Genomic DNA, 24831 nt, shown 5'->3' with positions numbered 1-24831 from the left:
TGCAGATAAATAGAACATTTGTTTGAACCATAAATACCGATATTCTTCATATGATTGATGTGCACTCAAATGCGCTTCCATTTTATGATGAAAATTTCCATGATTTGTAGAGAAGTATGTGGTTATTTTGTTGTCAGTATAAATGTCCTAGAATTTAAGTATGCTCATGTGCAAGGAAAAGTCATTTTTTGTCTTATATTGGGCGACTTCTCTATAAGTATAATGATCTTTGTGTTTGCAGTGAGAGCATCCCTCAATTTTAGTATGATCATGTGCAACACATATGTTGATTGTTTGCGTTAAAATTTATTTTGACTGGAAACAGGTTTTCTGAGGTGAGTTTTTTTTTTTTTTGTGTGTGTGTGACAACTAATTGGTGAACCCCGTATGAAGCTATTACATTTCATTACCACACCATATAGATTTCATAGGCATCCAAATTATTGCGGGAGGAAATTGGATTGGAGAGGAGCAAAAAAGGACATGAAACAGTCTACACAACCCTAAACCAACTATCTGACGTACACTCTGCTGAATGTATAACAGGGGTAAGAGCGAATCCTTTTCTGTCAAGGAATGGCAGGTTTTCCTCTGTGAATACCCCTTTCCATTTAGCTATGGACATTTATTGCCTTACACAGGGGCCAGGTTCTGATGGTGATGCACGACCATAACCTGCTAATGGTGCAGCAGCTACTCCTCTTTGGTTGAGCAAACACCTGAAGCGCGCCAATCTTGATGTAACAAATCTTGTGTCATTTGCAAGCTTCTCAATCGGAGTCCACAGTCTCTCTTCAAGGATATGCAATGTAAGAGGATTGGTGAGTCAAAAATCGTTCATACAGATGGCAGTGCAACCATGCATTCCTTGGCATAGCAGATGAGTATTTGTGAGTGGCATACAAATTTCATATACTACCATAGATTACAAGGTTGCTTGTAAACTCTGCTTCTGTTAGTGTGGATCATGCCCTTAAATAATATTTTGGTGTACATCAACTCAATCGCTATATAGAATCTACTGAAATTATGAAAGCAGTCATCTATCATTGTTCAGCAACATGCTAAATTGTGCGTGCCTTTGAGAATTTATTCTATGCAGTATGCTCTTCTTTATAATAAAACAATGTCATATCTGAGCAGTGAGCATGCATATTTAACCTTTTATGCTAGGAATTTTGATGACATCTTACTATACTATATGAGAACATGAATATTGAAGATGTATATACTGGGTAGAATTTTATCATTCAAAGCATACCATATTTCTGCTCAAAGTTAACTGATTGGAGTACTGTGTCACACTATATTTATGTCCCCTAAATAATATAGGTGATTATAGCTTGCAATTAAGACTCTGGTTTGGATAATGTTTTATCCATTAAATTTGAAATATATCAGGCATTAATCAGGACACTCAACCTTTTCAATCAGTTACCTGCAGCTGCTGCAGCACGTGGCCAAATTGTTTGCTGAATGTCTGAGGCATCAATTTCCTCACCCCACATGCAAACCTCACCACCAATGACCAATTGCTGCTGCTTTGTATCATTGATACCTTTTAGGGGCTCATTCATGTAAAATCCTTCCCATGAGGCATCCAAGTGATCCAGGTACCACTTATCCTGGTTGCTTACTATACACCTATGCCCTGCAGCAACCACTTTGGGTGCTACATCTTCTCCAAGCCTATTAATTTATGGGCAAAATTGCTAACAGTTAACTATTGGTAGCAGAAAGAAGGGCCAGGATGAACTTAGGAGTACAAATTGCATGAAAAATGTTAACTGAATCTAAAACCCTTTAATTAATTTATTTCTTCTTAATATAAAGCTGGTTCCTCCAAGTTTGGTCTTGTTTTCCATTTTATTTAAACCCTTTATTTCACTGAATATGTATAACCCTGAAATGTTATGCCCCTTCATGTTCTGAACAACTGTAAACTCCAGGGCGAGCATCGTGTGAAACTGGGAGTCATTGTGCTATCGATGCAAGTAAAACCTTCCCCATGTCATAAATTAAGAAGAAAGTGAGTAAATACCAGTTATGCACCACGGTTTTTGGGTCCAATTTGTCTCCAAAACTGTTAAATGTCTCTTCCCTGTAAGCATGAAACATTGTCTGTTAAATTTTTAATGGCTAGTAACTTACTGGAACCTGTCAAAATTGTCGAATAGGGGGTACCAGTTTATGATGTCATAGCCATGTGATATCGCTATCTTTTGAGATCTTAATACAAAATCTCTGTACGCGTCTGATACGTTCATATGGTTATTTTTCAACCTATAAAAGGATTGTCTTGAATTAATTGACTGGTACAAGAACATGACCAATTTATTTTCTACTAATGCATATAGTCATAAAAAACATCAGGTTAGCTGTGAAATTGTAATTTCACTTAGCGCATAGAAATATACCATCCTTCAATATGGGGTGTTGTGGTCCAGCAGCCTGAAATTCAGAGAAAAGAATGAATGTGTGATCGATAGATCTATTGTTTGGTCACTGCACTATATCAGTTGTAAATGCAATTGTCGTTCTTACTTGTATTGACTTCATCACCGCCTAAGTGGACAAATTTGAACTTAAAAATCTTGCTAAAATCTGAAAGACAACATAAATTGTGAACTCTGTTAGACTTGCTGTGTAGAATACTAGGATATTTACTTTTTTCCAATAGTGAATTAGTGATTCAATGCATATAATTTATCCATTATAGGCGTTCTCATTTCATAATAGCTTGATCTTTCATGCCATTCCCACAGAATAGTGATCATTTGAAATAACTAGCTTAGGAGCGACTTCAATTTTGTCAACAAAATCGTTAAGATGTACCACCTGAAAGAATGCCATCGATGACTTCAAATGTAAAGTTTTTACTGACATCAAGTGGTTCTCTGCAACTTTCTGATGGCCATAATGATGAGTAGCCGACACCCCTGAAAGGTATAATTTTCACAATTCCAGCCTTGCATTTTTGTCATATTAGTCAAATTGCACTTGTGAAATCTTACAGATTAATTTTAATGACTTCAATAAAAAATGGTTTTGCCCTCCAAATGATTTCCTGTAATTTTGGAACACATTGGACTTCAGAACATAATGAAATTTCTTACCATGAGCGGGCATGGCCAGGAACATCAATCTCAGCCAACACATTTACACCTCGCTTTTCAGCATACCTGCAAAGTGCAATTTGACCAATTTACTCACTCTCAGTGAAGTTTCTTTTAGTATGTTCCATCGTTTTGAAGGCAGTTACCTCCAAATTTTCAATGCTTGTATAATATTGGTATTGTAAAGTTTTGTGATATTGATAATGAAAATAGAACGCACCGTACAATGTCAATAGCATCAGACATTGTATATCTCTCTGAATAAGAGTATGAACCGTTCCACAATTTGGGGTATGAAGGTATTTCAATGGGAAATGACTGCTCGTCCACGATATGCCAGTGGAGAACATTCTGTGTGACAAAAGAAATAAAACAAGTAACAAATAAGAAACTATTTAGCGAGCATAGACAGTTAAAATAAAAATTCAAACCTTTTTTGTAACTTATGGGTCAAGCAATTAAAATTTAATGCAAATTCAAAATATCAAACTTACCAATTTGCTGTAAGCCATTGCATCAATCACTCCTTTGATTATCTTAACAGGGAGGTAGTGTCTCGCGGTATCTGCAAGTAAGCTTAAATTAATGGTGTTGTGATCACTCACTGGACGTCCACATTGTTGACATTTGATATGTGTAAAAGGTGGAAATGCTGGTTCTTACCAATAAGCAATCCCCGGTAAGGAAATCTGGGTCTGTCGGTAATTATCCAAGGAGCAGAGTTGAGTTCAATGAGCCGTGATGTAAAATCAAAGTAACATAACTGACCAAACGTCTGCATTGATTAGAAAAAATAGTGTTGGACTGCATGATTGTGAGGCATCTTTCTTACACTTATTGCTTGTAATTCTATGAACCACATGAAGTAATTACCTGCAAGGCTTGAAGTGCTCCAAAAACTGTTTGAGCCTACAAAATATTGTAAGGTGTCATCAATTCATACCTATTGAAGGGCCTTGCATTGTGTACATAAATGCTAAGTGCGATTTCTGCATTTGTTTCACTTTCTCTTGACTCTTGCAACCTACAGCTTATCCCAATCCCCATGTCATAACACGTAGAACATAGATATGTTGTGGACTTTACATTTCATAGCGGAGTTTACATTACATGATACTTATTTACAGACATAACTTGTGTTTTTCTTGTAAGCGTCCATCTGGTGTATTATGTTAATTTGTATTTCAGAGATTTAATAGGGAAAGGTCTATTTAGGAGGGTTTAGGACGACATTATGCATGCTAGATGCTACAAAATACTCTGAAGGCTTGCATGGTGCAAATAAGTTCTGAATTCATCTTCAAGGAGGGAATAGGAGTAAGCTTCTAATGTATTTTATGACAATGCAACTATACATTGAACTTTTTACTAACCTCGATCTGTGCATACAGTGGATCTCCTGTTGTTGGAACAGTTAAGTTATATGACTCATCTGCCCCAAAGCTAAGCTGCAGAAGATGACGAGTGCAAAGTATCAACATTTTTTTTTTTGAAGTTAAAGTATCAACATAAACAGATGTTGCAATCTGTATGAACTAATAAAAATAGCAGATCAAGCGAGCAGATTACCTCATCTTCAGGTGTATGGACAACTATATTAACACAAGTGAGAACCGAAGAACTTGGGTTTATTCCATCAACGACATGGTTCAGTGTGATCAAATCAACCATCCTCTGGAAGGCGTCCTTCAAGATTGATTTCTCATCAGAATACGTGCTTCCCACCATTGACATTGTGATATCTTTCTTGATGTAGAGCTTCTGTGTTCCATGGGACACCGACTGTGGCATCGGCCACAAGTCGATGTTGTCAGCAGCGATGCAGGATCCGATCACCAGAAATGCAAGAAGCAGCCTCAGAGCCAGTGCCATCTTTGCAGAGTGGTTCGTGTCCTTCTCTACAGAAACTGCAAACACCTAGTAGAGTAAGAAAAGAATCAATGAGTTGTGAGTTTTGACAGGCATCCCGCAGCTACTACAGGTGACACAATCTTTTCCTGGCGAGCTCGAAGGCCCAGCCTCACCTCAGAGAAAAAGAAATGATGGGGAAAGAGAAGTTGCGAGGAAGAACGCAGCAATCTGCAAGCGCGAGACAAGTACCTTTTTCTCTCTCTCTTCCTACACCTGTTTGGAAGAGAACCAATGGAAAGATTATTTGATTCCTATCTTAGGACAAAGACGAGCGACGAGGAGGTATATGAGGAGGAGCGGCAGCATGACATCGCAAACCGGGGTCAAGGAGTGGTTAGATGGAGGGAAGAAAAGGCATGCACAGGCCCTGGTCTGGTGCACTTGGGTGACCCATATCAGGTACGGATGGGTAGGCAGTCAGCTCAGCTCACAGATGCTAATTTTTTGGTAGCAACTCTGCTCCATATACAGGACCAGTGTTTTCGCTATGTAGTAGTAGTGTATATATAATAATACTACGGAGTTTTGCACAAATGCTGTGCATACATTTCTTGATAAATACTGTACGTGCATAAACGGGCACGTTCTGCCTTTTCCGTGCTAATATATTCCTTGCTATTTGCAGACAGCGTCTGCTGTTTTGCTGGCGAGATGGCGGGAGCGGGGAGGTGCCGCGACCCGCGGGTTGTGGCTAGTAAAAACGCGTGACAAGGATCTGGTTGGTAGGTTGATCACAAGCTATTGCCCGTTGTCACTGTCCAGTGTCCACCGAAGCGTAACGTTGCTGCACTCACTCAGTTTGTTGGCCTTCCCCTGCTATTGGTTAATTTTCTTTTTCGAAAGCTGCTGGTTAATACTCCTATAATTTCTGTCTAATAGTTTGAAAACAAATAGCTTTGAAGAACAAAGGTATCGACCCTGATAACAAACTGAGGTATCTGGTTATTTCCCTCAGGTAGTGCTGGCTTGGTGCATGACTTTGCAATAAGCAGGGTCGAGACGTCACATCCGAGCAGAACCTCAGGATTGAAGCTAGCTCCTCCATAGTGGGATGGAACCTGAGGTAAGCCATTCTTGAGGAGTTGATACACGCAATTTACGTGCTGCTAGTATATGAAACATGAAAAGGGTGCGTAAGAAATGGTTGGGAATGACCTGCTGCCTGCTGGCCGCGTGTGGTCTTGGACAGTGAGACCGAGTGCACACACTGACACTGTCACGGCTCACGGGTGCACGCACGAACTTGGACTGAGTTAATTGGCTATCTCATTTTGGGCCGAGATACTATTATCGCGTAAAAGTTGGGCTGACTTGGCACATGAGGCTAAAACTGGATTGTGCTGCTACCTGGCCCATTCCTGGTTAAACCTTTGACGCTACATTATAGTTAGCGGAATTAGCTAATACTTTACGTTTTCCAGTATCTGAGTCGGAAGAGGGTGTCCATAAAGGTCTGTCAAATCATCACACGGTAGGTGATGGTGATCGGTATTGGTGAACAGTGAAGCCAATTAGCCAAACCAAAGGTCTTGTTTGCTTGACCGAAGTAGTTGTTGAATTTGAAGGAACTCGAACGTGTGCCTAGGCTGGGTTGAGATCTGCCCAACCCACCACTGCTGAGAGTAGTCAAATTTGCTATCCTGCAACAGTCACATGACCAACCCAACACTCGTACTAGGTTATTGGACTGCTAGTTCGACGATAAAGTAAGCATGCTCCTAGTTTCTACCTGCAGAGGGTCGTTTCAGATAGCGAGGTCGTCAAAAGATGAATTGTCTTGTAGCCAGGTTTTGCCGATGGTAGTAGAAAGCAATGCAAGGTCGATGAAACCTAATTGCCTGAGCCTCCAATCTTGATTCCAAATGCAGATAGACAGGTTGGTAATGGTCCACCAACTGTGCCTCCAAATGGCTATAGATTTAGAAATGGGGTAGCTTTGGTTACGCTATTAATTCTTGAAACACTTTATGGAAGTAAGGCTAAAGTTTCGGTGTTCATTCACGAATTATCTGGGAATGGCTTTGTTTCTTGATTTCTGTAGAGTTCAGCCAGTTTCAAACTCCACATGTCGATCGATGTCAGCCATTATATTTGTAAGGAAAATGGACCATACGTTCATTTACTCTGAATTTTGGTGTTTGATGACCAACACAACCAAATTAGATTAATGAATTTACAAGTGATTGTTTTGTAGTTCAATAGAGTGCAAGACGTGACTTGGACGAAGGCGACGTGATGATCCGATGATCAACACCTTAAGCAAGACCCTAGAAACACAAGAGAAGACCCAAGATATCAAGCAAAGTCTAAGCACGAAGATAGGAACCAAGCCGGACGCAAGATCGCGAAGAAACGAACTCACAGTGGTGACCGGACGCTGGAAGGTGATAGACCGGATGCTCCGATCAAGACACTCAGCAACAGCAGGCGTCAGCAGCAGCGACCGGACGCTCATCCCGACAACACACTCAGTACTGAAAGGACACTAGCGGCAAATCGACCTGGCGCAGAACTGCAGCGTCCAATCGAGTACAGAGAGGTTCCAGAGCGGCGAAATTGCGACCAGACGCGCCCGGTGGCATGTGACTGGATACCGGCAGCGTCCGATCAGTTGATCGTGGTTCTAACGGTCGGGACGACCGGACGCGTCCGGTCAGGACGACAGTGTGGCAGAACCGCCTAATCTAATGCCTCACAGGAGTGCTTGTCTTTCATTAGACACTAAGCACTCGAGGGAGAACACTAAATTACTCGGTTCTGTCGGGCACACCCCAGGGGAGAACCCGAAAATCCACATTTTTGCCATCAGGATCACAAATGAGAGAACAAAGCTTACATCATTCTTAACCATTTCATACATCCCTTTTAGTACAACATCAGAGTATAATAGTTATTGTATAACAGCGGAATGTAATCATATTATCAGAGTTATAAATAATTTAATGTACAGCGGAATTTAAACATGTGATCAGAATTATAGCGGAAATAAATATCTATTAATGATATGATAAAGTATTGATATATAAACTACTACAACAGATTATGAAACTTTCATTTATAAAAACATTTGGTGAGAGTTATAAATAAAAACTACGATCGCGGCGTAAAGGAATCCTCGCTGAGCCCACCAGAAGGAATCCACACACAAGGATCAGCTCTAGCATCAACCTATCACCTGCAACAGGGAGAATAAAACCCTGAGTACTTAATTGTACTCAGCAAGACTTACCCGACAGGAGGAAAGAAAAGACTCCAAGGATATGCAAGGCTATTTGACTTGTGGGTTGCATTTGCAGGAAGCATTACTAAGCGTGCGTTCTTATCTTCAATTTTTATTAATAGCCGCATTGGTTCATTAACTAACCATTCTATGTAAGCACCTGTGCTCTTTCAAGCAGGTGGTAAGTAATCAAATTTCCTTTTCCATCTTTCATCTTTCATCTTTAGTTCTTACTACGATGCTAAACCGCAGACAAGTCGTACCGGATAGCCCGACGATTCGCGAATCAATGCCCCCAGCTGGGTACCTCGAAAACACACGCCCCGCTTGTACCCCAGGCATAAGTAAGACCAACCCATCACTCTCCTGTCCCGGGTGTCCAGGTCCCCGTTCAAACTGGGACTCCAAGCCCCCGCCCCTGAATCCCGGACTCAGTGCGGCGCAAGGACCTCCTCCACCAAAAACAAACCCTAGCAGTCGGTCCGAAAAGAGCCGGATCCACGACAAGAGAGCAACAAGTCTTCTAAGCGCCCATACACAAGTATATGCTCGGGATAATAAGTCTGTGACCTGCCTAGAGTCATATGCAACGATCGGTCCTTAACTGACCAGACAGAGAAAGCAGTGTAACCAAGCCATGCCCCGTGTCCACGGCGACACAACCTCTTACACCCACCAATACCCAAACCATATCCCTGCCCGGTCACCATTTTTTCTTTCCACCATTTTTATATTTTCCAAGTGATAATAATCAAATAATATATTTCCTATCTCTCGAGAGTGACAGGCAATCACTCGACTTCTATCGGAGTCCTGTAGCATAGCATTTTACACGATCCTATCATACTAGTAAGACTCATAGGATAAAGATATATATGCAAGTGGGTTTCATTCAACTCCTTAAAACTTAATGCACAAATATAATTTAAACTGCAGAAAGTAGGGGTTATGCACCGGGACTTGCCTTGGTAAAATATAACCAAAAGTTAGCATTCCATCTTCGTGATATGATCACCATAGCATCATCTTTCAGCTACTCCAGTTGATACCATCGATCCACCGTCGTTCCTATTATGATATGTATTGATGTAAATGCATAGTTGTAAATAATCAACGGCAGCCGAAATTCTTAGAAATCCAACCATGCTTCCAAAAGTACAATTTCTCCAGCAACTCCCGATGACTCCATGATCCATCAACGTCCCTCCGTCGACATCGAACTCGCGGTACTCGGCAAACAGACACAAATAAATATTCACATAAATTCAACCACGTTCCAAAAATTATGAAACTCTATGGATAGGTGGGGTTTGATCTTAGATGGATTTAGGAAGAAGTGATGGAATCGGAGTTAGCATAGTGGAGATATTAATTGTGCAAGGTGGCCGCTAATTAATTACAAGGAGAGAAAATGAAACGTGATTAGTGGCCACGAGCTGCCGTTGGTTATTAGAAAGGGAAAAGGAATAAAGAAATTGGTGGCGTGGATTAATGGCTCATGACTCTTGACTTTACGTGTATAGGAGCTGAGTTGGTTCTCGGCTTTGCTACTAGCATATGGCATAGGACAAGCTGCTGCTGTGGACTTAAACAAAGAGCAGAGTGGGTATATGGCTAGGATTCTTCGAGAGAGACACAGAGAGCACCGAGCGTTTGTGCTCCTCAGCTCATCCACCATGGACAGCTGCTGGACTTTCGCCTGATGGCGATTCTGGCCATGACTTCCAAATCTAAGGGCATGGGGAGGTAGAAGGGAGGTAGAGGATGTATGGGGACTATCTACCTTGGTCTATTGCAGCTTGAGCAAGGAGATCAACAGAGCGTAGTCTTCCTAGGCATGAACAGAGAAACTCGATTTAGAGAGTAAGATGGTGAGCGGTGGAGTGGGATGGCTCGGCAGGCTTGGCGTGTCCTTTATAGGCAGGAGATGCGGGGCTGGAGGTGGAGCTGGCATTTGGCTAGCTAGTCATGTGAATTGGATTTCACGTGATGAACTTAGAGTGGGTCTTTGATCATGAGTGCATTAATTCAAATGATAGACTTTAAGTGGTCTTTAGACTTGACGAGCACATCAAGACTAGAGTGTGCTTTGGGCTAAACGTGCTTGGTGGTGGGGTGCTGATTCATTCATGCAGGTCAAGGAATTAATGGGGGGAGGAGACCACAGGTTAAGGAAATATTAGAGAATGAGAAGATCAATTGCAGATTAGCTACCTCAGCTGATTATTGCAGCTCAGGAGAAATCGATAGACACAACTTTCACGGGCAAGAACAGAGAAACTTGATTTGAGAGAAGCAAGTGAGCAGCAGAGCGGAACAACTCGGCGTAACCTTTTAAAGGCAGGCGACGTGAAGGCGCGGCAACGACGCATCGTAAGGTTAGCGGCTAACTAGCTTGCTTAAAGGCAATAAAACGTTGCTGCACACGTCGCGATGCTTCGGATGGACAGTGTTCCATGCTGCTACAGTGTTTTCCCACGACTCTACATTAGTTTCCTTGTCGCTACAGTGTTTTCTTCGCGTCGTGTGCGCTCCGTGCAAGACTCAGTGGCAGTGTTGACTCATGCTACAGTTATTTCCACGGTGGTATAGCTCATGCTCAGTAATGTTTCCGCTGCCATTATTAAAAGATCTCCTCGTGCACGATTTAACTTTATTAAAGCAATGATCATGATCAGTAATATTTTCACTTCCTCACATGATCATCAACGATAAGCGCTAGCTTCTTGACAGGATTATCCAACACGATCATGGTTACAGCAAAGGGTTAGCAAGTAATCAAGTCAAAGAGAAACAAAGCAAAAGCCAGAGAACATGGATGCGGATGGATGAGGAGACTTTGAAATGCAGCAAATTACTGGGCCACGATAAGAACGAGACAGTAATCAAAAGTAATGCCAGGCAAGTACGGTGCACGCTAAAAAAATAAACGAAGCTGCTGCGCTCTCTTTCTCGTCAATTCGTGCTTAACAAAATAAACCCGTGAGTTTATATATATGTATCGTTCTATTTATTAATGGATTTTATTTTATTTATAAAAGTTGATTTTCATGCTTAATCTCCACGAAACTAAGTCACACAGGATTCGCCTATCGCCTCAAGTACGTTTAAATTAAAAACCCGAGAAACTCGTTTTAGAAATTTTTCTTAGGCCTAAATCGCGGTGCTAAATAAACTCGTAACACCAGGGGTGTTACAGACAGCAGCGTCCGGTTAGTAGCAGAAAAGCGGGATTTCGTCCCCAACGACTACTTTCTCAATGGAGCTTATAAATAGACCCCTCAACCGGCCATTTGAGTTGAGTGGAGCTGAGGAGACATATCTAGGGTGTTGATACACCATTTTAGTGATCTTCACTTGTATAGTGCTTGGTGATTTATTAGGTGATTAGCGTAGGTATTTTGCGAAGTGCTTAGATTGATTAGAACACCGCTTATGCGCTTGCTCTAGGTTTAGGCCTAGTGTTTAATGAGGCTTGCATATCTCTTACCACTCGGTGCTTTCGTGCAACATTATTGTACATCAGAGGAGCTTGTAGTCTTGCGAAATCACACCAACCACGTTTGTGGTGTGGCCGCCACCGTGTACCGAAGGGAACAAGGTCCGCGGTGGTTCGGCTGGAAGCTTGATAGTGAAGACGGCGGAGAGCGATCCGGGATAGGCTTACCGGAAGGCACACCAGAGACCCACTTGCACATAGGGAAGGCCTAGGGCTATCCACGGAGTTACCCGACCGGGAGCTTGGCCCTTGCGAGGGATTCCTTACGAGGGGCTCCAACGAGGACTAGGGGGAAGCTTGCGCGCTTCTCGATACCTCGATAAAAATACCGGAGTCGTCGATGGGAGTTTGCATATCTCTATCTTGCTCTTTAGCTTTCGCACTTATATTGTTTGTATTACTCCTATTTGCGGTAGAGATAGCATAGCAAAACCATAGTTGCACATTTAGATAGTTTATCTTTTGCATAGGCTTTGCTAAGGGTAAAAAAAGAGGCCATAGTTTAGAGTTAGAATTTTAAGTTGCCTAATTCACTCCCCCCTCTTAGGCATCACGGTCCCCTTCAAGTAGTATTAGAGCCGGTTGACTCAATTTGGACCTTTGGCTTAACCGTTGTTGAGCTGACGCTATTTAGAGTGGTTGGGATTGATACCTCTAGGTCTCCGTACTTTGACGGCACTAACTTCCCCTACTATAAAGCTAGAATGGCTTATCACCTTGAGGTGGTAGACTTAGGTGTTTGGAGAGTCGCTCATGATGGGATGAAACCCATTAAGAATCCCGATAAACCCACAAAGAGTGAAGAAAAAAAATGCATTTCAATGCTAGAGCTAAAAATTGCTTGTTTAAATCTTTTAGCATTGATGTGTTTAACCAAGTGTTCACTTTAAATACTGCACATGAAATTTGGTTAAAAATCCAAGAGCTCCATGACGGCACAACTAATGTTTGTGAGCAAAAACATTGTCTAGATAAACAAAATTATAATTCTTTTAAAATGAATGATGATGAGTTTGTTCGTGATTTGTATTGTCGTTTGAATCTAATTATCAATGAGCTTCATTCAATAGGATTAACAAAGCTAGATGATGCGGACATCATGAGGAAGATCATCTCCATGCTACCACAAAAGAAATATGCAAGCATCATCATCATCCTTCACAATATGGAGGACTTGAGCACCATGATCCTGGCCATAGTCATTGGCAAGACAGTGGTATTTGAAATGTCACGCAAGATGGGTCAAGAAGAAGCATCTTCATCAAACAAAGGCAAAGCTCTCGCATGTAGCAAGAAAAAAGAAGATGAAGGGCAAGCAAGTTGAGATAAGCTCAAGGTCAAGCTCCTCAAGTGAAGATGAAGAAGAAGATGAGGATGACGATGATGACGATGATAAAGATTCAAGTGATGATGATCAATCTTCCTCCTCCACCTCCAACCTTGATGAAGAATCAATCAAACTTATCAACAAAGTGGAGAAGATGATCTAAAGGTTCAATGTCAAGGGTGTGTCCATCCAAATTCAAGATATCATCTTCACCAATCAAAGAAATGAGCAAAGAAAGAGAGGATGCTATGGATACGGCGAGTTGGAGCACTTTGTGGAAGTTTGTCCAAACAAGCCCACACCCAAGACAAAGAAGAAGGCGTGCAAAGACAAAACCCTCACATCAATAAGGTCATGGGATGATTCTTTAAGTGAAGAAGAAAACCATCACAAGAGGCGAGGACGCAAGCACTTATCATCAAGATCTTCTCGTGTGTGCCTTATGGCACGAGGTAATGAAAGCTCATCCTCTAGTGAGAGTGATAGTGATGATGAAATACCTTCTTATGATGAAATTATGCAACAAAATCTTAACTATGCTAAAGTTTACAATAGTCAACAAAAGAAGCTCGAAAAATTAAAAGAAAAGTTAGATAGTTCACAAGAAGCATATAAAATTTTGCTTGAACAATATGAGACATTTGCTAATTTCAATATTGAACTATCTACTAAAATTGAACAACTTTAGGCTAGTGCAACAACAAATGCATGCACAATCAATGATGAGCAGCTTGTAAAGAAAAATGACAAATTAAAAGAAAAGTTAGCTAGCTCACAAGATGCTTATAAAAGTTTGCTTGCTAAAATGGAAACCATGTGCAAAAATTGTGATGAGCTAACTAATAAAGTTGCTAATCTTGAAGCCGTCGGTATAACCCTCACTAAGGCACCTCAAAAGAAAAGTTCTATCTTTAACATGTCTAAAAAGGATGCCTCTACTTCTTGTAATGATTTATGTTTAGACTCACCCTTGTGCAACCAAGTTTGTGTTGAGAAAGTTGTTGTAGATATATACACACAAGAGGTTGCAAAGGAGAATGAGCAACTCAAGCAAGAAGTGGCTCGCCTCACCAAGGACTTGACTCAAGTGAAAGGCAAGGCGAAGCAAGCCCAACTTCATCAAGATAACACCGTCAAGGGAGTGAAGAAGCTTGATGAAAGACAAACCATGGTTTACTACGTGTGCCATAAGGAAGGTCACGAGTCCTATGAGTGCAAGGTGAAGAATGCGGGAGGAGCAAAGAAGAAAGAGAAAAAGCAAACAAGCAAGCTCTCCAACACCTACACCAACAAGGTGGATAAGAAGGCCTCCACACCTTATCTCTTGAAGAAGAAGAAAAATTATAAGGTGGTGGCCATCAAGGTGAACAAGTAAGCCAACAATGGGGTCAAATGCTTTTAGGTGCCAAAGAAGATCATTTTCAACATGAAGAGCACCAAGAAGGTTTGGATCCCGAAAGGGAAGTGAGAAGTCCGATGGACTTTAGGGAATTTGAAGACTTGGCAAATTATGGGTGCATTTCATGGGGTGCATCATTATGGACAAAGTTATTGCCAAGTGGATTAGTGAATACTATGGACCTAAATTTCTCTCCCCATGTTAGGTAACTAGATTTAATTTCCTATAATTTGTATCCTTTAGCATCTAGTTCCTTTTCATGCCTAGGTTTACATTTGCATGTTTAATCTTTTGTCATGCATACACTAGATATATATTATGGTAGGCTTGCTCAGTTTCACTCCTAACCCTTGGAGCAAACCTACATGGTTTAAATTGTTTAGGAGCACAACACATAGCTTGTTTTACAATTATTCATCTAATATGTGCTAAAGTCTAAATTATAGATAATTTCTCCAAAATATCACCTTCGAAAATGATTCTCACATTCATGTGATGTCATCTTTCAAGTGGTATTATTGATTCTAAAATCAATGTGCATGTCTCCTACAAGTATTACATACTTGTGTGCACAAAGTTAGGGGGAGGTTACTCTACAAGTTGGATACTTTGAGACTAACACCTTTTTAAGCTTATCATGTGTGTAGTAGTCTCATTGTAAGGAAAATGGAGTCCTCTGAGTTAAGCATCATAAGCATCATACTTCAAATATCCACCATCTATTGCAAGTGGTATAAATCAAATTGATTTCCACATGTGGTATTTCTAAACCGATAGCATCATGTTGATTTCACTTTGGCATTTATATGCTTTCTCCATGCATTATATAGATTAAACTCCTTTGAGCATTAATTTGCCAATTATGCATAAACTACATACTCCATCATATGTATGCATATATTTAGGGGAAGCTTTGTCTATATAATGTGAGAGTCAAATTTTATGACCTATTCCACTCCACATACAAAGGATCACAAAGTTTGATCCTCTCTTGTGCTACTAATGTCTTCTTTTTCGGTGTTTGATTCCAAAGGATGAGAATTTAGAGGACCAAAAGCAAGCATTAATTTATAGGACCAAAAGCAAGATCATGATAATTTACAAGTGGTAATGGTCCGAGAATGGGAGGATAGTGAATTATGGATTAGTCTATGTAATGAAAAGAATTTGTAGGATCAAAAGCAAGGCTCAAATCCATAATACCACATGGAGACATTTGCAAGGGCAAGATAAGTTTCCAAAGATGTTTACATATAGTACCTTTTAGCTTTACAATTGGTATCTTCAATTGGTATCTTTTAGTCTTACAAGTGGTATCTTTTTAGTATCATATAACCTTGCCCTTTACATTACATCCTAGCAAGTAGATAGTTTTTAAATTCCAATTTTTTATTATTTGCTTGCTTTGGTCGTGTTGTCATCAATCATCAAAAAGGGAGAGATTATAAGGAAAATGGACCCTAGGCCCCCATTTACTTTGGATTTTGGTGTTTGATGACCAACACAACCAAATTGGACTAATGAATTTGCAAGTGATTGTTTTGTAGTTCAATAGGGTGCAAGACGTGACTTAGACGAATGCGACGTGATGATTCGATAATCAACACCTTAAGCAAGACCATAGAAGCACAAGAGAAGACCTAAGATATCAAGCAAAGTCCAAGCATGAAGATAGGAACCAAGCCAGATGTAAGATCGCAAAGAAACGAGCTCATAGTGGTGACCGGACGCTGGAAGGTGATCGACCGGATGCTCGGAGGTGATCGATCAGACGCTCTGATCAAGAGGCTCAGCAACAGCAGGCGTCGGCAGCAGTGATCGGACGCTGAGTACTAAAAGTGACTGGACGCACCGATGACACTGTTCATCATCCCGGCAATACACTCAGTACTGATCGGACGCTGGCGGCAAATCGATTAGACGTAGAACTAAAGCGTCCGGTCGAGTACAGAGAGGTTCTAGAGTGGCGAAATTTCGATCGAACGCGTCAGGTGGCATGTTGGAAGAAAGATCATAAATGGCTATGAGTGTGTCAATGTTGAGAGGAAGAAAAGAGTTGGTACAGATCAGCCTGCATAGACAGCGGCAATGCCGCAGTCCAGAGCGGCAGTGCCACAGTAAAGGCTGGCTGTGTCGCTCTCCGCAAAAATGGGAAGGCTACCAATTCTGCTTCTGATCAAACTAAGCCTAAGAAGAAGGTGTCCTAGCAGAAATAGGTTCTGCAGAAGCCAAAGAAATCAGTGTGGGGCACTATGAACAAATATGCATACCAACCAAAGTTTCAACCACCTCGACAAAGCTTGACTTCATGTTTTGTTTTAAGGAACAACAACTATGGAAAAGTGGTTGCCAAATATGTTGGAAAGGAAGCCAACACATATAGGAATACTTCTATTTGGGTTTCTAAATTTCTTGTGACTAACATGCAAGGCCCTAAGTCAAATTGGGGACCTAAATCAAGCAACTAAATCTGTTTTGCAAGCATATTCCTCCGGTGGGTCAAGTTGGGTGCTTGATAGTGGATGTACAAATCATATGACCGAAGAAAGGAGTATGTTCTCATCATATACCCCGAAGATGGACTCAAATGAAAATATTCTCTTTGGAGACAGCTCTAAGGGGGATGTGATTGGTCTCGTTAAAGTTGCTATAACCCTTGAGCATTCAATTATAAATGTTTTACATGTTAATTCGTTAGGTTATAATTTGTTGTCTATCTCTCAATTATGTAAGATGGGCTTCAATTGTCTCTTTATGGATAAGGGTATGAAAGTCTTTAGAAGGGAGGATTCCTCTATTGTCTTTACGAGTCATTTAAAGAACAAGCTTTACCTAGTTAATTTCAACAAAAGTAAAACTAATCTTGAGACTTGTTTAGTGGCAAAATCTAGCATGGGGTGGCTTTGGCATCGCTGACTAGCCCATGTTGGGATGAGGAACTTGGCCAAACTTCAAAAGGACAAACACATCCTTGGGCTAATAAATATTCACTTTAAGAAAGATAGGATATGTAGCCCTTGTCAAGCCAGAAAGTAAGTTGGCGTACCTCACCCACCAAAGAGCATCATGACCACGACGTAACTATTGGAGCTCATACATATGGATCTCTTTGGACCGGTCGCCTACCTAAGTATCGGAGGTAACAAATATGGTCTTGTTATTGTTGATGATTATTCCTATTTCACTTGGATATTTTTCTAGTTTGATAAGTGTCAAGTTAGAGACAAAGTGAAGACTTTTGTTAGAAGAGCTCAAAAGGAGTTCGGTCTCCCCATCAAGAAAATGAGAAACGACAATGGGACCGAATTCAAGAACACCCAAGTTGAAGAGTTTCTTGATGAAGAAGGCATCAAGCATGAGTTCTCAACTCCATACATCCCTCAACAAAATGGTGTAGTAGAGAGGAAGAATCATACACTAATTGACATGGCAAAAACAATGCTAGATGAGTACAAGACGTTGGACCTCTTTTGGTGCGAAGCCATAAACACCGCTTGCCATGCCATCAACCACCTCTACCTACACAAGAAGTTAAAGAAAACTTCATATGAGCTTCTAACTGGTAACAAACCAAAGGTGTCCTATTTTAGAGTGTTTGGGTGTAAGTGTTTCATACTTAATAAGAACCCCAAAACCTCTAAGTTTGCACCTAAAGTTGTTGAAGGTTTTCTTCTTGGTTATGGATCAAATGAGTATGCCTATCGTGTTTTCAACAAAACCTCCAGGAGAGTTGAAATAGCAGCATACGTGACATTTGATGAATCTAATGGCTCTTAAGTGGAGCAAGTTGATTCAAGTGTTGTAGGAAAGGAGGATCCATCATGTGAAGCAATCAAGCAATTAGCTATTGGTGATATAAGACCACAAGAAGACAAAGTCATTGAAGTGGAGGTTCCTCAAGCTGCTGATGAACAAAGTTCTACTAACGTACCTGATGCTGAGGGGGAGCCGACCCCTACTGCAAATCAGCAGAGCGACAGTGCTGCACATAAGAGCGGTAGTGCCACACTCTCTCTAACAGCAGCAGCAAGTCCAACTCTGATTCAAGGACAGAACCTACAAGGCTACAACCCATATTCAAGCAAGAAGATAATGAAGATCCAAAAGATGAACAAGAGGCCATTGATCATCCAAGGCTAAGGCTAAGGCAAACAATACAACGGGATCATCCCGTTGACAACATCCTTGGGAGTCTTCGAAATGGGGTAACAACTCATTCACATTTAACAAAGTTTTGCCAATATTACTCATTTGTTTCCTCTTTGGAGCCTCTTAAGGTAGAACAAGCACTTGGAGACCTGGATTGGGTGATGGCCATGCAAGAAGAGCTCAATAACTTAAAAAGAAACTAAGTGTGGACTTTGGTGGAATGATCCAATACCAATGTTATTGGTACCAAGTGGGTCTTCCGCAACAAGCAAGATGAGAATGGAGTGGTGACAAGGAATAAGGCAAGGTTGGTTGCTCAAGTAGAGGGCTTGGACTTTGAAGAAACATATGCATCGGTGGCAAGACTTTAAGAAATTCAAATGCTTCTAGCCTATGCCGTTCATCACAACTTCAAGCTATATCAAATGGATGTGAAGAGTGCATTTCTCAATGACCCTATTCAAGAACTTGTCTATGTTGAGCAACCACCGGGCTTTGAAGATCATAATTCCCCAACCATGTCTACAAACTCTAAAAGACGCTCTATGGGCTTAAGCAAGCACCAAGAGCATGATATGAATGCCTTAAAGAATTCTTGCTTAAATAAGACTTTGAAATAGGCAAAGCCGACCCTACCATTTTTACTCACAAAGTTGGTAAAGATATATTTGTGTGCCAAATATATGTTGATGACATAATATTTGGTAGTACTAATCATTCTTTTTGTGAGGAATTTAGTAGGATCATGACCAACAGATTTGAGATGTCCATGATGGGTGAATTGAAGTTCCTCCTTTGATTTCAAATCAAGCAAGTGAAGGATGAAACTTTTATTAGTCAAACGAAGTACACCCATGATATGCTCAATAAGTTTGACATGGTGAATGCCAAGCCTATCAAAACTCCTATGACAACCAATGGACATCTTGATCTCAACATTGAAGGGAAAGCCGTGGATAACAAGGTATATCGTTCCATGATCGGCTCTCTACTTTATTTGTGCGCATCTAGGCCCGATATTATGCTTAGTGTATGTATGTGTGCTAGATTTCAAGGTAACCCGAAAGAGTGTCACTTGGTGGCCGTTAAGAGAATCTTGAGATATTTAGTATACACTCCTAACCTTGGTTTGTGGTATCATAAGGTCTCTAAGTTTGATCTGCTTGGGTATTCGGATTCCGATTACGCTGGTTGCAAAGTAGATCAAAAAAATACTTCGGGGACATATCAATTCCTTGGATGATCCCTAGTGTTTTGAAGTTCTAAAAAGCAAAATTATGTAGCCCTTTCCATTGCTGAGGCTAAGTATGTTGCAGCCGGTGCATGTTGTGTCCAACTACTTTATATGAGGCAAACCATTCAAGATTTCGGATGTCACCACAAAAATCTCATTATTATGTGACAATGAGAGTGCCATTAAGCTTACAAACAATCCTGTAAGCCACTCTAGCACATAGACATCCATCATCATTTCTTGAGAGACCACAAAACCAAAGGAGATATCAAAATTCGCCATGTGAGCACTAAAATGCAACTAGTCGATATCTTCACAAAGCCCCTCGACGAGTCAAGGTTTTGTGCTTTGCGTAGTGAGCTAAATATACTTGATTCTCGTAACATGGTTTGAATTTTAGCATGCCTCTATTTGATAAACTAGTATCTAGGCAAAAGAGTTGAAAATTTTCATATTGTGCATGAAAACGATTTATAAAAAGCAACTTATGTATTATGATCATGGTCTGTATTGATTATTTGTTTCTGGTCATGGTATATAAGTGATATGTGTCCATATCTTATGCAGAGAGAGTCATATAGATTATAGCTAACTCCCACTGTTTTGGGGTGTGTGGCAGTGCCGCGCCTGTCGTGCGGTAGTGATGCTCTGATGCAGTGCCGGGCTAGGCATGCGGCAGTGCCGTACTTTGAATCTCAATTGAGATTCGGTCAAAATGGTTTTACTGCTGGACCCATTTATTCTTCCTCTTATCCTCTGGTCTGCAGTAACTTTTTTTCCTCTCTCTTCCCCCTCCCCCCCCCCGACCCCAACGCCGACGCCCGTTCTCTCTCTCCTCTCGTGCCCGCGCCGTCGCCATCGCTTGGCCGTGCATTGCCGATCTCTGGCAGTGCCGCGGTAGCTACCAGCACTCCCTCAACGTCGTTGATGGCTGGTACTACCCCTGACCCAAGTAGTTTCTTCCCTCTTCTCTCCCATCCTCGTTTGAGAATATGGAGCACAAAGATAATGACCGAAGGGGGAAAAGAAAGATGAATGAGCAAAGAGACAAGGATCCACCTCGCTGTGGTCCAGGGAGGTCAACAACAGCAGGCAGTAGTGCAGCTTCAAGGAGATTTGGTGATAGGGGGAGGCTCGAGCAATACATTAAAAATGAGGAGAGGTTGGAGATGACAGATTGTACCACTGATGCCATTCCTGACACCCTATAGCATCTCTCTGAGTTTGATAGCGGATACATGAGAGATTTTGAGGGTGAGATCATCATGAGACCTCTAGATGATTCCCGCCAGCATGCAATTGTCAACTATTCCAAGAGTTGGAAGCTGGTGGAAGAGGCGAGGGGGATCAATTCCTATGCAGTGCGCAAGGATTTGGGCAGTAATTATAGATTCTGGAATGAGTTTTATTCTAACTTTTATGCCACTGCTATTCTTGCATACAAGAAAACCAAGATCATCAAGATGCAGTATATTGATTAGGATGAGATGTAGGAGAAGAAGGAGCCTGATTTTGACAAGGTAATCAGGGTTTGTGATAGGTTCTAGCTTTCAGACATCATGGGTTTCCAGTATAACTGGAATGAGGAGGTCCTTGCATAGTTTCATGCCACATACTTCTATGACCAGACCTCTGATGAGATTCACTGGATGACAGGTTCGAGCAGCTTAGGTGGGAATTGAGAAGGTGCAATTTTTGGCCAAGAATCCATGTCTCAGATGGTTGATAATACCAAGTTCATCCTTTGGTTGCTGCTATTGAGTGGCTCGTCCTCATGTTTTGGTTCTGATCTTGATGTCCAATGCCTAAAGACTGTGCAGCAGTCAGCGATTGATCCCAACGGCATACTGAATTCTTCATGTTTTTTTAATGACAGCTACGATGGCTTTATATGCCAATTTATGGGTGTGGAGTGTTGGCGCCCTGATGAGAATAGGGTACTCCCTTTGCGTCTCAGTAACTAGGCCTTCAAGGCCAATTTCCCTAAGGTCTTCATAATTGCACAAGCATGACTAGGCTGGACCTATCAAGCAACAATTTTTTTGGAGAAATCCCTTCAGACATTGCACGGCAGGTGCCGTTTCTAACAAGTCTGGACCTCTCATACAATAGCTTTTCAGGGGAAATCCCAGTTGTTGTCTCAAAAATGTCATACCTAAACACACACAATCTTCAGCACAACCGAATCAGCGGTGAAATTCTATGGGAATTTAGTTTTCTTGATCGGTTAGAAGAGTTCAATGTTGCGGACAACCAATTGCCTAGCCCTATTCCATTCTCTAACGAAATTTCTGGCATCGAACTTTGCTGGTAATCAAGGGCTTCGTGGTGCACCGTTGTTGACCAAATGTGACGATAGAAGCAGGATCAGCAATGAGTTTAGGATTGGCGCGGCTGCTGGTTTCGTGGTAGGATTCGTGGTGGCCTTCTACTTCCCTCGCTTGTTCGTCTTCTCCCAGAGGCTCCATCCCTACGTCGTCTGCATATGATTCGCTTGTTTGCTTTGAAACTTTGTCTGACATCAACCCTACGTCGGCACTGGAAAACTGTAATATTAGAACCTCTGTTGCAGTCAATATTGAAGAGCATTATAATATCAGAAATTCAGAACCTGTGTTGCAGTGAACAAAAGAGATGCCTTTCATTGAGCGGAAAAATTGTTGGATGTTTCTTGATCTTGTTCAGACTTTACCTTTTATTTGCTCCAATTGTTGGGAGTATGTTGTCTCATTGAATATATTAAGTGAAACATGAAAGTATCGACTATGAATTCATACTTTTGTTCTGAATGAATTTGAATGCTTACTAGCTAGGAGATACTCCCCAAGAGGGGTAGGAGCTGGTGTTTCATGTGTTTTATGTGTGTGCCTGGTGGGGTAAGCCGGACTTCCGGGCTTTCATGTACATGTAACTTCTTTCCTTTCTTAATTGTGAGCAGAGTTCCTGCCAGGTTTTTGAAAAAGAAAAAAAAAGCTAGGAGATACTTTGTCTTTACTCTTCACAAAGTTTTAGCTGCCCGGCACATAAAGGTTAATTATTGTCCTGATACAATGGTGATTGATTGATTGTGACGGCATCAGTGTTTCCAGGGTAGTCTCAATATTAGGAGACTGCTCATTCCGGAGACCATTGACCCAGGGCAACTGTTCATTAAGCTCAAGTCAGCAGGAGTGCAGGAGGATTGTAGGTAGAAACTAAGGGCCTGTTTGGAACAAAGGAATGCAAAACAGAGGAATGGTAGGAAACACAGGAATGGAGGAAAGCAAAAAGCGGAAAACTACAGGATTACAAACCATAGGAACTAAAAATATGGACCGTTTGGATTGCAGGAAATAGATTTGAATCTTCACATTTTCCAATGACAAAGTAGTCGTTGCTTTCTTTCCTGGTCTGATGCTCATGCAAGCCGGTAGCCGTTACTTGCTTGTCTGGTCTAAAAAATTCTACCCGTTGCTTGCTTCTCATCACTATATAACTTGGACCTGCAGACTAGCAAGACAAGTAGTACACACAAACACACTGTACGTGTCATCCTGATGCTAGCAGCCATCTTTGTAGAGATAGGAAGTGCTTTTGTTTCTATGGATCCAAACTATCGCCGACGATCACAAAATGAAGATGATTTCATTTTCTTCATCCACCCAACACTAGAAGAAGGCACCTCATCCCAATCATCCAAAAAGAAACCAATACATAATTCTATCCGAAATGGAGCCACCTTTATTCATGAAACTCTAACAGGGCATGAGGCCCTATGCAAAAGGCGGTTCCACATGGAAAGAGAGATTTTTCAAGATCTTGTACACAGATTGCGTGAAAATAACCTTCTTGGTGATTCAAGGTATGTATCTGTGGAAGAGCAGCTAGGCATATTCCTTTATGCCATATCCAAAAATGCAAGCAATACTACATTGCAAGATATATTTTAGCATAGCGGAGAAACAATTAGCCGCCACTTTAGATCAGTGCTCAATGCACTTACACAACTCACATGCAACTACATCCGGCTACCTTCTCTGCACCAGCATCGGATCTTAAGACAACCTAAATTTGCTCCATACTTCCAAGTAATGTATTTCTCTGGTATATTAAAGCAAAATTAATTTTATTTGTGGTTTTAGTATTAATAAGCATACAAATACATGCAGAACTGTATTGGTGCCATTGATGGCACTCACATTCCTATGACTATTCCTCTCGGACAACAAGAGCCATATAGAAATAGAAAACAAGGTCTATCACAAAACATGATGGTGGCATGTGACTTTGATCTAAAGTTTGTGCGCGTGCATGCTGGTTGGGAGGGGTTTGCTTCTGATGCAAGAGTTCTCCAGGATGCACTTAACCATGGCTTTAGTGTCCCTCCTAGTAAATTCTATCTAGTAGATGCAGGCTATGCTAACACGCCAGAATTTCTTGCTCCATATGGAGGAACTAGGTACCATCTACAAGAACAGGGCAGAGGTGGACAAAAACCACAAAATCACAAGGAATTATTCAATCTACGACATGCTCAACTTCAAAATCATATAGAGAGAATTATTGGCATATTGAAAATGAGGTACCCCATACTGAAGGCTGCATCATTATATGATATTGACACACAAGTTGACATCTCTGTAGCCTGTTGTGTAACTCATAATTTTATACGGCTATACAATGGAGATATTTCATTGGCGCACGGTGCCTCCGAAGATATCAATCAAAGTAACATGCAAGATGTACCAGAAGGAGACGACCAATACAATAATGATGTGCCAGCATTTAACAATTTATGCCAAGCTAGGAATGATATGAGAGATGAAATAGCAAATAGGATGTGGCACGATTGCATTTCAAGAAGAACAAGTCATCGGTAGAGAAGTCATGCTAGTAGCAATTCTACACTACCACCATTCCAGAAGGCATGCTAGGATTATAGTTCAGTACACTGCAGAGACAAGCTAGTATAAGTCCTGCAGTATCATTAGTCTATA

At 41.2% G+C, this 24831-nt stretch overlaps 1 protein-coding gene and 2 pseudogenes across 4 annotated transcripts; 2 read left to right on the top strand and 1 right to left on the bottom strand.

The window, feature by feature from the left end:
- Nucleotides 1–413: 413 nt before the first annotated feature.
- LOC136450937 (beta-hexosaminidase 3-like) lies at nucleotides 414–5285 on the bottom strand. 4 transcript variants are annotated; one of them, XM_066451633.1, is made up of 15 exons: nucleotides 5217–5285; nucleotides 4686–5033; nucleotides 4490–4564; nucleotides 3990–4025; nucleotides 3780–3891; nucleotides 3611–3681; nucleotides 3337–3467; nucleotides 3117–3182; nucleotides 2839–2939; nucleotides 2545–2604; nucleotides 2418–2451; nucleotides 2185–2283; nucleotides 2042–2101; nucleotides 1439–1689; nucleotides 414–792 (listed from the first exon to the last, which is right to left on the bottom strand). In XM_066451633.1, the coding sequence occupies exons 2-15, from the start codon at nucleotides 4986–4988 to the stop codon at nucleotides 626–628; spliced, it is 1566 nt and encodes a 521-aa protein (XP_066307730.1). In that variant the 5' UTR covers nucleotides 4989–5033; nucleotides 5217–5285; the 3' UTR covers nucleotides 414–625. The 4 variants fall into 4 exon arrangements, with proteins under 4 accessions (XP_066307730.1, XP_066307729.1, XP_066307732.1 ...); XM_066451632.1 differs by having other exon boundaries at nucleotides 5141–5217; XM_066451634.1 differs by having other exon boundaries at nucleotides 676–792; nucleotides 1423–1689; nucleotides 5141–5217.
- A 16288-nt stretch (nucleotides 5286–21573) lies between these two features.
- LOC136450941 (probably inactive leucine-rich repeat receptor-like protein kinase At5g48380) lies at nucleotides 21574–22344 on the top strand (annotated as a pseudogene).
- Nucleotides 22345–23436: 1092 nt separating this feature from the next.
- On the top strand, nucleotides 23437–24714 carry LOC136455463 (uncharacterized; annotated as a pseudogene).
- Nucleotides 24715–24831: the final 117 nt, after the last annotated feature.

The sequence above is a fragment of the Miscanthus floridulus genome, chromosome 5 (genome assembly GCF_019320115.1).
Source record: "Miscanthus floridulus cultivar M001 chromosome 5, ASM1932011v1, whole genome shotgun sequence".
NCBI classification, from domain to species: Eukaryota; Viridiplantae; Streptophyta; class Magnoliopsida; order Poales; family Poaceae; genus Miscanthus; species Miscanthus floridulus.
Note: the sequence above shows the minus strand (reverse complement) of the source record. Positions and strands in the feature narration are given on the sequence as shown.